The sequence below is a fragment of the Phocoena phocoena genome, chromosome 4 (genome assembly GCF_963924675.1).
Source record: "Phocoena phocoena chromosome 4, mPhoPho1.1, whole genome shotgun sequence".
Lineage (NCBI taxonomy): Eukaryota > Metazoa > Chordata > Mammalia > Artiodactyla > Phocoenidae > Phocoena > Phocoena phocoena.
Genome location: NC_089222.1, coordinates 135,091,322 through 135,108,534, shown reverse-complemented (window position 1 = coordinate 135,108,534; position 17,213 = coordinate 135,091,322). Strand labels below are relative to the sequence as shown.

The following is a 17,213-nucleotide window of genomic DNA, read 5'->3' as shown; positions in this document are numbered from 1 at the left end:
TCATTCCTGTGTGGTAATGGCTATCTGAAATACATTTGCTACTTCTAATAGAACAATTACTTTGATAATATATTTTTCAGTTAGGGTGTTTTTTTTTTTGTTTGGTTTTTTTTTTTTTTGCGGTACGCGGGCGTCTCACTGTTGTGGCCTCTCCCGTTGCGGAGCACAGGCTCTGGACACGCAGGCTCAGCGGCCACGGCTTACGGGCCCAGCCACTCCGTGGCATAGTGGGATCCTCCTGGAGCGGGGCATGAACCCGTGTCCCCTGCATCGGCAGGTGGACTCTCAACCACTGCGCCACCAGGGAAGCCCTCGGTTAGGGTTTAATTAATCAGTTTAGTCGAATAATTACTTCTGAAGCTTTCCTACATTAGTTAACTCGGCTGTTAGTTTCTCTAGCCAGTAGAATGGTAACTTACCCTTTTTCCCTTTCCAAGTATCGCTTAACACCTTTTAGTTTTAGTTTCTTCTTTTCAATCTTCATTCAGTTAAATGTTTTAGCAGGTGTATATAAATACGTGACTGTCTTTGATAGGCATAGCATATATTAGATGAGCAGTGTTCTAGTGTTATGTATTCCTAAGGCATAGAGCTGTAGAAATGAGCAAACTCATAAAACCTATTTTTCACACAGGTGCTCGAGTTTGGCTCTTCATTGGTTTCATGTTGATGTTTGGGTCACTTATTGCTTCTATGTGGATTCTTTTTGGTGCATATGTTACCCAAAGTAAGTATTTATTCCTCTTTTATTTCATAGGAAAGATTCAGATAGGTCCTTTATATTTGGCTTAGTCTGTTAACTCCCCATGGAGTAAAATTTAGTTTAATAATTCAGTTAGCTTGAAGATAAGACTCTGTTTGAAGATATAAATTATTTAATAAAACTTCTCAGTGGGGTCATTTAGTGCAGTGGGATAGCCTCGTTAGGAAATCCAAGCCACTGACAAGACCAGGTAACTCTCAGCTCTCTCTAGAGGTTCTGATTTCCTTCCTTACCCCAGATAGCCAGGCTCTATATGAGAGGCCTTTTACTGAGCATTGTAGTGGTAAAAGTGAGAAATCTGTACAGGGCTACAGCCCCTTATACACAATTCTAAAATCCACAAAAGTGCTGAAGATCAGGTTTTTCATAACCAGTTTGGCAGCAAAACCTGACCTAATGATCCAGGGCTCATTATAGTCTTTATTTCATTTAATAAGTATTCAAATGTTTTATTAGAGGAATGTGGTTGTATTTGATTGTGGGATGCTGGTCCAAACATAGTTGGGGGTGCTATGTAATATTATGCCCTGTGTTACCGTTTTTCGTTTTTTAAATAAATGTATTAATTTATTTACTTTTGGCTGCATTGGGTCTTTGTTGCTGCACGTGGGCTTCCTCTAGTTGCGGGGTGCGGGGGCTACTCTTCATTGCGGTGCGCAGGCTTCTCATTGCTGTGGCTTCTCGTTGCAGAGCACGGGCTCTAGGTGCGTGGGCTTCAGTAATTGTGGCACATGGGCTCAGTAGTTGTGGCTCACGGGCTCTAGAGCTCAGGCTCAGTAGTTGTGGCGCATGGGCTTAGTTGCTCCGCGGCATGTGGGATCTTCTCGGACCAGGGCTCAAACCTGTGTTCCCTGCATTGGCAGGTGGATTCTTAACCACTGAGCCACCAGGGACTTCCCCCTGTGTTACCATTTTTAAATCTGAAAAATCCTGAGTTCCAAACCATACCTTGCCCCAAGGATTTCAAGGCAAGGCATTGTGGACCCCAGTATCTTTCTATCCACTGATACATCTTCTCTCAAACCCCAGCCTCTAATTTTTCATTCATAGGTACAAGGGGAGGTTTTTTTCTTTAGGGGGCAGAGGTGCTGAGAAGCACTGCCAGTTCACAAGGGGAGTTTTTTAAGTGCAAGACTGAAGACGTGTGTAGCCTTCCTGTTGAAACTGGTGATTCAGTGGAGTGAGCTCTTAGTATACCATTCTGAGTTTTGTGACTGTTCCAGTCACCATAGCTTTTCATCACGGGGATGGCGAGAGGTTTTGAAAAGCAGGACCCAGTCTTAGCATGTGCTTCTGGAAGCATCAGAAGAACCTCTTTCACTGGCTCTCTCCCTTCACTCCAAAGACAGGAATAAGTTTCAGATAACAGTTTATTCATCTTCTGATGTCTCTATCTTTGGAATCTCTTCGTCACTCTGCTTAACTGTCACATCTTGTCCTGACCCACAGCTGACCTTCTAATATCTTGATAAGATCCCTTAAGTATCATAGATTGATCAGTATAAGATTTGGGAATACCTTTGTCTTTCATTTTGCACAAAATAAGTCAGTACAAGAGGACAGTGGTTGCCTAATGTTTAATTAATACTACTCTAAAATGTGTTATTTTAGTTAATTAAAAATACCCTGGAGCACACAGTTCTAGCATGAAGCTTATTTGAGGGAAAGTACTTTCTTTCTTTTTTCTGGGGGCTGTGCCACGCAGCTTGGGGGATCTTGGTTCCCCGACCAGAGTTGGAACCCATGCCCTTGGTAGTGAGAGCGCAGAGTCCTAACCACTGGACCCAGGGAATTCCCTCAGTGGTCATATCTTAATCTTTAAAGAACTAGTACATACTGAGAAATTTCTCAATTATGGATCTCATCTTCATATTTCTACAGCGTTGCTCGTTACATATACTTTTTAGTTTGTAAACTGACTTCAGAGAGCATTTCTAACACATGTTTCAAATCTTTTACTGTACAGATTTTTCTGGAACTGTTAATAATCATAGCAGCAGCTAACATTTATATAGTACTTTATGAGCCAGGAACTGTTCTGAGCACTATGCATAGTCCACATCTTACACTCTGTGGGGCAGGTGCTGTTACAATGCCCATTTTAGAGATGAGGAAAGTAAGGCATAATGAGGTTAAATAATTTGCCCATGGTCATACATTTAGTCAGTGGTAGAGTTAGGATTCAAATCCAGGGGTATGGCTCAAACTTGGGGCTTTTAACCATGCAGCTATATTGTTTGCTATGATATCAAAGGCTACAAATTGAATATTTCTTCATCCCAACTACTATTTTTAATCAACATTGATAGTTTTATAAGTTAAATATCCACAAAAATTTGAGTAATTTCCAAATTTTTCTTTTTCCTTCCTATGAAGATAGTGACTGTTTTCTCCAGGAGAATATGATGATGAATTATAATGATTCTTTTCATATACGTCAGATTTGTGCAATAAAACTCCTGAATTCATGAAAGAAAATAAAATGAACAGACTGTTACATCATCAAAAATTTAATTTGTATCTTTCTAACATTGTGTGTTTCTGTATTGGCCATAGGAAGTGAAGGGGTGAGCTGCTGCTTCCTCGACAGTTCCGATGCAGCTAGAACCATAGCAACTACTTTAGACAAAAAGAAAACCTAATAATTTCATTGTCTTTTATCCAGAATGAGAGTAATCCTTTGTTTTGGGAGAATGAGCTTGTCATTTTCTTACTTCAATTTCATTGTGGATTTCTTAAAGTTAATGAATAATAGTAGTGTTTTATAATATACAGAGCATGTCATTATGAATGGCATGAATACTTAGTTACTGCCATTTGCCTTTTGTAATTATCTGATCTGTTTTACTTTGTGTGTGCAGATACTGATGTTTATCCAGGACTAGCTGTGTTTTTTCAAAATGCACTTATATTTTTTAGGTAAGTTGCCTAATTTTTTAACTATACACCTATAACATTTATAGAAACATCATCTTTATTATAAGAGCAGCATAGGCACTGGAACATGTATAAATCTCTTGGATTAGTTACAATGTATAGAAATTCTTTTAAAAGGTGAAAATTCTACTATTGCATAAAAGCGTACACAAGCCATTTAATTAGGGGCCCTGCTATGTGCCAAGACCTCAGCTAGATGCTTTATATATGTTACCTTTTAAATTCCCACTTAATTATCTTAAGTATGTAAAACAGGTGGTGCTCCCATTTTATACATGAGGAAATAAGACTCAGAGCTTACTTAAGGCCGCTTAGCTAGCAAACGCAGAACGGGGATTTGAACCCAGACTGCTGCTTCCATAGCCTGTGTTTTGTTAAGAAACCATATCATGTACCTTTAATAAAATAAGAAAAAAAGAAATTAGAATTAATACATACTATGCATGTCGTATACAAAACCTGGTTGGTGAATTGGATTTTGTATTAAGTTTTTAAGATAACTTAAAGTAAGTATAAAAATAAAAGAATATCAAAAGTATTTTTTAGGGGCAATCTTCTAAAAAGCTTCCAAAATGAGGCCCTGTAGCCTTTGCTTTCCAGAATGAAATGTCTTTTAGTGTAAAGATAGGTATTTTAGGCGTCATTTATAAAATTATATCCCTTACCCCATACCCCTCTCACAAAAGTATTAAGATCTAAGCCTTGGAGAAATTTGTTTTTGTCATTGATTTTAAGCAATTTGATTACGATGTGCTGTGGTGTAGTTTTCTTCATATTTCTTCTGTTTGGGGTTCATTGAGTTGCTTGGATCTGTGGATTTATAGTTTTCATCAAACTGGGAATCTTTTCAGACATTATTTCTTCAGATATTTTTTTCTGTCCACCCTGCCCTTCTGGCTTCCAATTACATGTATATTAGGCTGTGGGAAGTCATCCCACAGCTCACTGGTGCTTAGTTCTTTTCATGTTTTTTTTTGCCCTACCTCTCCACCCCTACTCTTACCCATCGCTCCATCAAGTATTCTCTTTTCTTGTTTTCTCTCTGTATTTCATTTGGGATAGTTAAAGATTGTTATATCTTTAAGTTCACTAATCTCTACCTCTGTCATGTCTAATCTGCTGTGACTCCCATCCAGTATGTTTTTCATCTTAGACATTGTATTTTTCATCTCTATTAGCTTGATTTTTTTAAAAACAATTTCCACGTCTCTCCCTAACATACTTATGCTTTCCTCTGCCTTCTTGAATGTATGAAGTATGTTTATAACTATTTCAGTGGCCTTGTCTAATTGTGTCAATTCTTAGTCTGTTCCTATTGATTATTTCTACTTATTTTTTTCATTCTGGATCTCTTTTCCCCTGTTTGCTTCTTTGCATGAAGCTCATTGGGGGCTGGACTTTGTGGTATTCCTTTAAATGCTTTTGAGCTTTGTTCTGGATGCAGCTCAGTCACTTGGAAACAGTTCAATCCTTTCAAGTCTTGCTTTTAAGCTTCGTTAGGCAGGACCAAAGCAGCTTTAGTCTGGGATTAATATGTCCCCCTTACTAAGGCAGTACACTTTTGAGTATTCTTCCTGATTCTCCATGTAGTCTAAGGTTTTCCACTCTGCTATGAGATTCTGAAGTCTTCCCAGCCCTGTGGGAGCTTTGGGAATTGTTCTTTCCAGTGATTCCTGCCCTTTTCTTGGGTAGTTTCCTCACATGCATCTGCTGTCAGCACTCGGCAGAAGCCTCAAGGGGAACCCCCTACCGATCTCCTGGGCTCCCCTTCTCTAGTTCTCTGTATCCCGCCTTGCACACTCCAGCCGCTTGGCCTCCCTGAACTCTCAACTCTCTTTCCTCAACTCCGGGAGACCACTGTGCCCTGCCTGGGTTCCCTCTTATTGCACTGTGGCCTTGGACACTCTTGGTTTTGAAAGATGTTCGACAGTTTCTGCTGTCTTGTGATTGTATTTCTTGGCATGTGACTGACAGCCTTCTGGGAATACAGTGAATTTTCATGAAGACACCTTAGGCACTGTTGAGAGATCAAATTTAAATTCAGATTCAGCCATTTATAGTGGTAGAGGAGTCTATATAAATGACAGTTGGATGAACAGAAACCTTGTATATGTAAAGGCCTGTGCTCACGTGGGCAGTGACCACTGCATCAGCGATGCGCTATGCCCAGAGGGTGGCAAGTTATCCAGCCAGCTGTGTGCTTCCTGTGTGCCAGGCCTTTTCTAAGCACCAGAGTGCACTCCTACTTCTCCGGCCACTCTTCCTCTGTTTCCTTTGCAGGCTGATCCTCCACCCTCTGGCCACTAACTTTTGAAGTTTCTTAAGGTTCTGTTCTAAGCCTCTTCTCAACTCGTTCTTTCTCTAGGTGAGGTCCTTTTTGCTTGGGACTTCAGTTATTGCCTATATGCCAGTGAGTCACAGCTGTCTATCTCCACGTCTAAACCACATATCCAGATTCTCACTTATCCCCTCTTGGGTGGCTGACATTTCAAATCTACAACCTCCAGCATACCCACAACTCAAACTCACGTTGCCAGAGTATCCCATCTCTCTGCCCCACTCCTTCCGTTATACCTTGCCGAGATAATTCCCACTCTTCTTTTAGATCTCAGTTCAGTCACTACTTCCTCAGGAAAACCTTCTTGACCTCTAACTAGATCAGATCCTTATATTTCCCTCTCTTGGTACCATGTGTGTCATTGAGTTGGAATTTGATTGTCTCCCATTAGTGAGCACATTTGTCTTGTTTTGACTCACAGTCACATTCCCAGTGCTTAACTAGGTGCCTGGTGCCCAGCCAGTACTCTGTACAGTAATTATTTGTTAAATGAACGAAGAATTTCAACATTGCCTGTTAGAATGCTTCAGTGTTTGTAGCTCAGACATTGTAGGATCGTAGAGATGTGAGTGGCCCTCATGCCAGCTACTGTGAGAAATGCCCCCTTTCCTTACAAGTGACCTATCTAGTAACTTCAGGCTTTAAGAAAAGATATTCAATTAAGCTCAACCATCAAGGTCAACAAACTGCTTTATAAAACAAGCAAATTCAGACCACCACCACCACAATCTTTAATTTTAGAAATTGATACAAAGGGATCAGTGAGGTACCCATCAAAGCATATTTAGAAAATAAATTCTCTTTTGCGTTTCTATGTGATCTTACCTCATGATTTATTTTAATATCTTTCTAGCACTCTGATTTATAAATTTGGAAGAACTGAAGAGCTATGGACCTGAGATCACTTCTCAAATCACATTTTCCTTTTGTTATATTCTATTTGTAGATAAGTTTTTATCTCTCAGTATAATTTACACATTGCCAAATGGAATAGATTGTACATTAAATGTTTTGTTTCTTTACACTTTAATGCTCTGAGTTTTGAAATAGTTTTATGAAATTTCTGTCTTTTTTTTTTCATTGAATAGATTGTTAATATGTACATAGTATAAGACTATATAGATGAGATGATCTGTGTCGGTTTTTTTATTCTTGAAGACTTAAAGCTTAATCTGTTCCCTGAGCCAGGGTTGTATCATCATCTAATTGTAAAGTTAACTACTTTGTCTCAGTATCTCTAATTTTCAAAATGTGCAAAAAATACAGCTCCATATACCTGAAATAAGCGCTGAGCCATTAAAAAAGGTATTTCAGCAAGTTGTAATTTATTTTGGCTTAAAAATGAGATTTCTTTTTAAAGGAAAAATGTTTGTTCTTATGTATAAAGTGGACTTTTATATGAAGATTTTTTAAAATGCCTGAAGGACTAGTTTGAAAGCCTCTTTTAAAAACAATTCCTCTCATATGACTTTATTTGAGAAGGGTTAATACATGATCAGATAAGCTCAGTTTTATATTGTTGATGTAAAAAGACTGTAAGGCAGCTCAGCAACGTGCTTCTTACAAAAGCAGCTTAAGTGGTTCTCTTTTGACAGCCTACTATTATCTGACATTACAAAATTCTATATCAAGCAAGTTTGAGACAACTGCAGCTTAAAAGCATGAACCATATAACAAAAAGTGGAATAATTACTTTCAAGATAAAGAACTTCTTCCCAAAGGGGATTATTATGACCTAGTGAAAAATGAGGCGTTTCATCCACTCAGTTACTGACTGCAAGTGTCTTTTTGCTCTAGCTCTCAGGCTTTAGGTGAACTCTTCTTGCAGAATACGTCTTTAACCTGAAAGTTCTTACTCCAGTCAAAAACTTCTTTTGCTGGGTTTGAAATACTGTGTTTGCACTGAGTGTATTCCCGTGAGAGATTTCAGAGGGATAGTTGGGTCTTTATTTCTACTTTTGCTTTCCTTTGTTATACAGGTTTTTTTTTTGTGTTGCACTTTTTTCCTCCAGAGGGATTTTTCTAGAGCCTTTTGTTGTAAGACAGAATAATACCAGTGGTATTATATGCAGCTTCTAATATAAGCCTTATTTTGCTTAATGTCTCTCCTCTCTGAGGATTTACTGTGCACAGAGTGGGAAGCAGTTGTGGAATGCTGTGCCTTTGTCTAGATACCATCTTGTTTAATTCTTTCTTTGTTGTTTTTTCCTCAGAAAAACTGTATCTTGCTTCCAACAAATTTTAAGACTGATTACTCGTTTCCACTCCCTTCTAACCTCTTGCAATAAATATTACTTCTCACACATTCTAGTATTGTTAAATCTGTTGGAGAAAATGAACTATAAAACTGGGTTGGCTGTTCATTTTGCAGTTACTCAAGTGGACCTGGTCAAAGAAGCAGTTTCCTTTTATAAAATAAAGAGAAATATATATATATATTTTTTTGGGGGGCGCGGTGGAGCATGCCATGCGGCTTGTGGGATCCTAGCTCCCTGACCAGGGATCGAACCTGGGCCCTCGGCAGTGAAAGCACGGAGTCCTAACCACTGGACCAGCAGGAAATTTCCAGGAGAACTGTATTATACTCAGATTTGTGAAATGCTAATGTGAAGGCTAATGAAGGCCATCCAGAAGGCCTAGTGGCAGTTTTTTCTGTTTTTGACTCTGTCACGAATTTGTTTTAATTGTGAGCAAATCACTTAATTTCCTGTTTGTTTCCTCATTAAAAAAAAAAAAAGATAATGTTAGTATCCACTCCTATCAGACATTGTGAGTTAGAATAGGGTCCTTTGTAATCATTTAAAGATACATGTGATTCCCTTAATATAAAGGTCTCCTGGGGCAGAGTCAAGATGGCAGTGTGGGAAGATGCCGAATTAGTGTCTCCCCACAACTAGGGTGCCTGCCAGCTGCTGATGGGGGACCCTGATGCCCAAGGAGATGGGAGGAACCCCCAAGTGAACCGATAGGGACATGGAGGGGCAGAAGGGGGAGGAAAAGTGGAGGCCAGACGGGATCCACGCCCCTGAGGCTGGGGAGTTCAGGAGAGGTAGGCATGAGGGACCCTCTGGGAGGAGTGGAGGGCATTTGCCCCACCCACTCAGGCCCTGGGAGCCCGCTGAGCTCCCAGGCCAGTCCCCTGCCCTCCAAGGCCCCCTCCACTCCCCTGCCACATTGGTCCTGGGAGCATAGGAAGGAGGCTGGGGAGATCAGGAGAGGCAGGTGGGAGGGGCCCTCCAGGAGGACCAGGAGAGGAGCGGAGGGTGTTTTCCCCACCCACTCAGGTCCGGGGAGCCTGATGAGTTCCCAGGCTGGTCCCTGCCATCCAAGCCCCCCCGCCGCCGCCGCTCCCCCTGGCCACATTGGTCCTGGGGGCATAGGAAGGAGGCCGAGGGGAGTTAAGGAGAGGCAGGGGGGAGGGGCGCTCCAGGAGGAGCAGGGGGCGATTGCCCTGCCCACTTGGGCCCAGAAAGCTTGCTGGGCTCCCAGGTGAGGTCTCCCGCCATCTGAGACCAGGGGTGGGGGGCACGCCTGGGCCCCTTCTGTTCCTTGAGCCTAAGCCCCACCCCACCCCCAGCCCCCAGGGCCTTTTCCAGCCCTGTGGGTCCTGAGCATTGGCCCTGACACCGCCGAAACCTCACCCTTGCTTATGCCCTGCCCTCCGCAGCCAAGGCCTTTACCCCGTTTTTTTTTGCTTTTCCCTCCTCTTTTTTACTATTGTAGTACTGATATACCTTCTGGTTGTTGATTCGTCTATATTTTTATTTTTATATTCTTCCTAAAATATCTGTTAGTTTCCTAGTCTATTTTATTTTTTACTTCATTTTTTTTTGCTGCCCCAGGTGGCTTGCAGGATGTTGGTTCACGAGCCCAGGGTCAGGCCTAAGCTCCTGCAGTGGGAGCTCCGAGTCCAAACCACTGGACAGAGAAGCAGAGAACCTCAGACCCGAGGGAATATTCATTGGAGTGAGGTCTCATGGAGTTCCTCATCTCAGCACCAAGACCCAGCTCTACCCAATAGCCTACAATCCCCAGTGTTGGAAGCCTCAGGCCAAACAACCAGTAAGACAGGAACACAGTCCCACACATTAAAAAAAAAATTGAGGGCTTCCCTGGTGGCACAGTGGTTGAGAATCTGCCTGCTAATGCAGGGGACATGGGTTTGAGCCCTGGTCTGGGAAGATCCCACGTGCCGTGGAGCAACTAGGCCCGTGAGCCACAACTACTGAGCCTGCGCGTCTGGAGCCTGTGCTTCTCAACAAGAGAGCCTGCGATAGTGAGAGGCCCGCGCACCGCGATGAAGAGTGGCGCCCGCTTGCCACAACTAGAGAAAGCCCTCGCACAGAAACGAAGATCCAACACAGCAAAAAAATTAATAAACTCCTACCCCCAACATCTTTAAAAAATAAATAAATAAATTGAGATGGCAAAAGTGTCACAGATGAAGGAGCAAGGTAAAAACCTACAAGACCAAATAAATGAAGAGGAAATAGTCAATCTACCTGAAAAAGAATTCAGAGTAATGATAGTAAAGATGATCCAGAATCTTGGAAATAGAATGGAAGTGTGAATTGAGAAAATAAAAGAAATGTTTAACAAAGATCTAGAAGAACTAAAGAACAAACAAACAGAGATGAACAACACAGTAACTGAAATGAAAAATACACTAGAAGGAATCAATAACAGAATAACGGAGGCAGAACGAATAAGTGAGCCAGAAGACTAAATGGTGGAAATAACTGCTGAGGAGAAAAATAAAGAAAAAAGAATGAAAAGAATTGAAGACAATCTCAGAAACCTCTGGGACAACACTAAATGCACCAACATTCGAATTATAGGAGTCCCAGAAGAAGAGAAAAAGAAAGGGTCTGAGAAAATATTTGAAGAGATTATAGTGGAAAACTTCCCTAATATGGGTAAGGAAATACCCAAGTCCAGGAAGCACAGAGAGTCCCATACAGGATAAACCCCAGGAAAAACACACCAAGACACATGTTAATCAAACTAACAAAAATTAAATTCAAAGAAAATATATTAAAAGCAGCAAGGGAAAAACAAAAAATAACACACAAAGGAATCCCCATAAGGTTATCAGCTGATTTTTCAGTGGAAACTCTGCAGGCCAGAAGGGAGTGGCAGGTTATACTTAAAGCGATGAAAGAGAAAAACCTACAACCAAGATTACTCTACCCAGCAAGGATCTCATTCAGATTCAACAGAGAAGTCAAAAGCTTTTCAAAGAAAAGCTAAGAGGATTCAGCACCACCAAACGACTTTACAACAAATGCTAAAGAAATTTCTCTAAGCAGGAAACACAAGAAAAAGACCCCAAAAACAAACCCAAAACAATTAAGAAAATAGTAATAGGAACATATATATTGATAATAACTTTGAATGTAAGTGGATTAAATGCCCCAACCAAAAGACACAGACTGGCTGAATGGATACAAAAACAAGACTCATATATATGCTGTCTACAAGAGACCCACTTCAGACCTAGGGACACATATAGACTGAAAGTGAAGGGACGGAAAAAGATATTCCATGCAAATGGAAATAAAAAGAAAGTTGGAGTAGCAATACTTTTATCAGATAAAATAGACTTTAAAATAAAGACTGTTACAAGAGATAAGGAGGGACACTACATAATGATCAAAGGATCAATCCAAGAAGAAGATATAACAATTATAAATGTTTATGCACCCAACATAGGAGCACCTCAATACATAAGGCAAATGCTAACAGCCATGAAACCACTTACACCAATAGACAGATCATCCAAACAGAAAATATATAAGGAAACACAAGCTTTAAATGACACGATAGACCAGATCTAATTGGTATTTGTAGAACATTCCACCCAAAAGTGGCAGAATACACTTTCTTCTCAAGCGCACATGGAACATTCTCCAGGACAGATCATATCTTGGGTCACAAATCAAGCCTCAGAAAATTTAAGAAAATTGTAATTGTATTAAGCATCTTTTCTGACCACAATGCTATGAGATTGGAAATCAATTACAGGAAAAAAACTGTAAAAAACACAATACATGGAGGCTAAACAGTGCACTACTAAATAACCAAGAGATCACTGAAGAAATCAAAGAAGAAATTAAAAAATACATAGAAACAAATGACAATGAAAACACGATGACCCAAAACCTATGGGAAGCAGCAAAAGCAGTTCTAAGAGGGAAGTTTATAGCAATTCAATCTCACCTCAAGAAACAAGAAAAATCTCAAATAAACAATCTAACTCTACACTTAAAACAACTAGAGAAAGAAGAACAAAGAAAACCCAAAGTCATTAGAGGGAAAGAAATCATAAAGATCAGAGCAGAAATAAATGAAATGGAAATGAAGAAAACAGCAAAGATTAATAAAACTAAAAGCTGGTTCTTTGAGAAGATAAGCAAAATTGATAAACCCTTAGCCAGACTCATCAAGAAAAAAAGGGAGAGGATGCAAATCAATAAAATTAGAAATGAAAAAGGAGAAATCACAACTGACATTGCAGAAATACAATGGATTATAAGAGACTACTACAAACAATAAAATGGACAGCCACAAAGAAATGGACAAATTCTTGGAAAGGTACAATGTTCCAAGACTGAACCAGGAAGAATTAGAAAATATAAACAGGCCTATCACAAGTAATGAAATTGAAACCATAATCAAAAATCTTCCAACAAACAAAAGTCCAGGGCCAGATGGTTTCATAGGTGAATTCTATCAAACATTTAGAGAAGAGCTAACACCAATCCTTCTCAAACTCTTCCAAAAAAATTGCAGAGGGAGAAACACTCCCAAATTCATTCTACGAAGCCACCATCACCCTGATACCAAAACCAGAAAAAGATATCACAAAAAAAGAAAATTATAGACCAATACCACTGCTGAACATAGATGCAAAAATCCTGAACAAAATCCTGAACTAGCAAACAGAATCCAGCAGCACGTTAAAAGGATCATGCACCATGATCTAGTGGGATTTATCCCCGGGATGCAAGGATTCTTCAGTATACTCAAATCAATCAATGTGATACACCACAGTAACAAATTAAGGAATAAAAACCATATGATCATCACAGTAGATGCAGAAAAAGATTTTGACAAAACTCAACACCCATTTATGATAAAAAACTCTCCAGAAAATGGGCATAGAGGGAACCTACCTCAACATAATAAAGGCCATATACGACAAACCCACAGCAAGCATCATACTCAATGGTGAAAAACTGAAAGCCTTTCCTCTAAGACCAGGAACAAGACAAGGATGTCCACTCTCACCACTCTTATTCAACATAGTTTCGGAAGTCCTAGCCATGGCAATCAGAGAAGAAACAGAAATAAAAGGAATACAAATTGGAAGAGAAGTCGTAAAACTCATTATTTGCCAACGACATGATAATATACATAGAAAATCCTAAAGGTGCCACCAGAAAACTACTAGAACTAATCAATGAATTTGGTAAGGTTGCAGGATACAAGATCAATGCACAGAAATCTCTGGCATTCCTATACACTAACAACAAAAAAATCATAAAGAGAAATTAAAGAAACAGTCCCATTTACCACTGGAACAAAAAGAATAAAATACCTAGGAATAAACCTGCCTAAGGAGGCAAAAGACTTGTACTCAGAAAACTATAAAACACTGATGAAAGAAATCAAAGATGACATAAACAGATGGAGAAATATACAATGTACTTGGATTGGAAGAATCAATATTGTGAAAATGACTATACTGCCCAAAGCAATCTACAGATTCAATGCAATCCCTATCAAACTACCAATGGCATTCTTCACAGAATTAGAACAAAAAATCTTTCAATTTGTGTGGAAACACAAAAGACCCCGAATAGCCAAAGCAATCTTCAGAAAGAAAAATGGAGTTGGAGGAATCAGGCTCCCTGACTTCAAAGAATAACACAAAGCTACAGTAATCGAGACAATACGGTACTGGCACAAAAACAGAAATATAGATCAATGGTATAGTATAGAATGCCCAGAGATAAACCCATGCACATATGGGCACCTAATTTATGACAAAAGAGGCAAGAACATACAATGGAGAAAAGACAGCCTCTTCAATAAGTGGTGCTGGGAAAACAGGACAGCTACATGTAAAAGAATGAAATTAGAACACTACCTAACACCACACACAAAAATAAACTCCAAATGGATTAGACTTAAATGTAAGACCAGACACTATAAAACTTTTAGAGGAAAACATAGGAAAAACACTCTTTGACATAAACCACAGCAAGATCTTTATTGACCCACCTCCTAGAGTAACAGAAATAAAAACAAAAATAAACAAATGGGACTTAATGAAACTTAAAAGCTTTTGCACAACAAAGGAAACCATAAACAAGACTAAAAGACAACCCTCAGAATGGGAGAAAATATTTGCAAATAAAACAACAGACAAAGGATTAATCTCCAAAATATACAAATAGCTCACGGAGCTCAATATCAAGAAAACAAACAATCCAGTTAAAAAATGGGCAGAAGACTTAAGTAGATATTTCACCAAGGAAGACATACAGATGGCCAAGAGACATATGAAAAGATGCTCAACATCACTAATTATTAGAGAAATGCAAATCAAAGCTATAATGAGGTATCACCACACACTGGTCAGAATGGCCATTATCAAAAAAGCTAGAAACAGTAAATGCTGGAAAGGGTGTGGTGAAAAGGGAACCCTCTTGCACTGTTGGTGGGAATGTAAATTGATACAACCACTGTGGAGAACAGAATGGAAGTTCCTTAAAAAACTAAAAATAGAATTACCATATGACCCAGCAATCCCACTACCTGGCATATACCCTTAGAAAACCATAATTCAAAAAGAGACATGCACCACAATGTTCATTGCAGCTCTATTTACAATAGCCAGGACATGGAACCAACCTAAATGTCCATCGACAGATGAATGGATAAAGAAGATGTGGCACATTTATACAATGGAATATTACTCAGCCATAAAAAGCAACAAAATTGAGTTATTTGTAGTGAGGTGGATGGACCTAGAGACTGTCATGCAGAGTGAAGTAAGTCAGAAAGAGAAAAACAAAAACCGTATGCTAACGCATATATATGGAATCTTAAAAAAAAATGGTACTGATGAACCTAGCTGCAGGGCAGGAATAAAGAGGTAGACATAGAGAATGGACTTGATGATATGGGGTGGGAGGGCGAGGCTGGGGTGAAGTGAGAGTAGCATTGACATACACACTACTGAATGTAAAATAGTTGGCTTGTGGGGAACAGCAGCATAGCACAGGGAGATCTGGTCTGTGCTTTGTGATGACCTAGAGGGGTGGGATAGGGAGGGTGGGAGGGAGGCTCGAGAGGCAGGGGATATGGGGACACGTGTATGCATATGGCTGATTTGCTTTGTTGTGCAACGGAAACTAGCTCGGTATTGTGAAGCAATTATACTCCAATAAAGATATATTAAAAACAAACCCAAAACAAGAACCCCCCCAAACTGCAAAGGATATTATTGGAACAATTGGAGACACTTGAATATAACTGTGTATTGGATAACTAGTAAAAAGAAAAAAACAAACCTTGTTTAATATAGTTGATTCATAAGCTTGAGCTCAAAGCAGCACTATAGCATATGCCCTAAGGAAGCTTCTAACTCATGCATTTTTTCCGTAAGGCCCATTCCAGTCTTGGGGGTCATTTTACACAGTGAAATCAGTAACAAGACATAAAAATGTGAAAAAGGTGGCACAAAATAGGCTGTGGAAAGGACACATTACGGCATGAGAGCTGAAACAAGAAGGCAGAGCTTCATCTCGTTCCACCTCAGCTGGGAATCTGTGGGACAGGCGACCTCAATTACCACTCAAAGCATATCCGAAAATGACCAGGGCGTGCCATGAGTATTGACTTGGGAGTTACAAATAAATGCTTTATCGAGTAAGTGAACTTGCAAATAATGAAGTTCGACCGCAGTTTATAAAGAACTCTGATTGACCTGATCTTCCTTGAGCATAGCAGTTTTTCATCATCATTCCTATCATGGTCCATCATTTCTTTCCTCATTTAATACTCTGCCGTCAGCTAAATCTTCCCACTGGAGGGCCCTATTTTGTCATGTCATCTTTCAGCTCAATGCTGATTGCTAACTTGTATCGAGAACTTTCTATGTACTGTGTATTGTCTCATTCCATCCTCAAAATTGGAGGTAGGAACTTTTATCTGGAGAGGTGAAGTGACTTCCCCATGGATTGGAATCACAGCTCAGGCCCTTTCTTCCTGAGGGCGAAGTCCTGCTCTTCTCACAGCATTTCCCGAGCAGCCCTAGAACCTTGGTGTTGCTTTAGGAAAAATTGTGCGCTGGTCAGAGAACCTTGGGAGACCCTTGGCTGAACTAGGTTAAAACATTTTTTTTTTCCTGTAAAGTTTTTTTCTTAGAGCTTTTTATACACTATGTCTTGTATGTTTTTAGGAAGGAAGTGTCAATTCTATGGTGTTTTCCATCCTTGAGTCCTGGAAATTTATCTCCTGGAACATGTTGAGAAATAAAATTTGGGGAAACTGCTGCTCTGGTGACTTTAGAAGAATAGATAGAATGCAGGGAATTAAAAGGAGAGGGAAACTTAGGTGTGGATGTTGTGATCTTGGGAAAAGCCAGTGGCCAGCCTGACATGCAGAATAGAAAAGATGAGGATGGGGAGAGGAGGAAGAGTATTTCCAGTTGCATTGTTACTGGAGATTTCTGGTGTTGGAGCTGGGATTCTTGGGGGACTATAAATTTAGGTTGATTTGCTTTTCCCTAATTCTGCCACTGCTATTTATTAGCTATGTGACCCCGAGGCTGTTTGTCTTTCTGTAAGTGTGGTTTGAGAATTAACATGAGGGAATGCCTCCTGGTGCCTGAAAACAGTAAGTGATCAATAAAGCAGCGATTTGCCTGCAGTGGTTTTTCCTTCCTCATTTGATGGCTTTTTGGCCTTTTGTCACAAGGTGGCATGCCACCTTAAAAAGAATCTGGAGTCGGTTGGTTTTTGTTTTGAACCTGCCAGTACTTTTTTTTTTTTTGGTAGCAGATTTAACACAGCTTAAGTCATTTTACATAGGGTTTTAATTTTTTAATTTTTAAAAATTTATTTTGTTCTATTTTATTTTGGGGGGGGATATGACCTTTATTGA

The 17,213-nt window shown here is 39.8% G+C and overlaps 1 protein-coding gene across 1 annotated transcript in view; it reads left to right on the top strand.

Moving 5' to 3' along the window:
* Positions 1 to 8,341, top strand: part of TMEM50B (transmembrane protein 50B) — a 34,980-nt gene extending 26,639 nt beyond the window's left edge. The window contains exons 5-7 of the mRNA XM_065876523.1: positions 635 to 727; positions 3,625 to 3,682; positions 6,892 to 8,341. Of these exons, the coding sequence (XP_065732595.1) occupies positions 635 to 727; positions 3,625 to 3,682; positions 6,892 to 6,937 (197 nt within the window). The 3' untranslated portion in view covers positions 6,938 to 8,341. The remainder of the gene's footprint in view (positions 1 to 634; positions 728 to 3,624; positions 3,683 to 6,891) is intronic.
* The last annotated feature ends 8,872 nt before the right edge of the window (positions 8,342 to 17,213 follow it).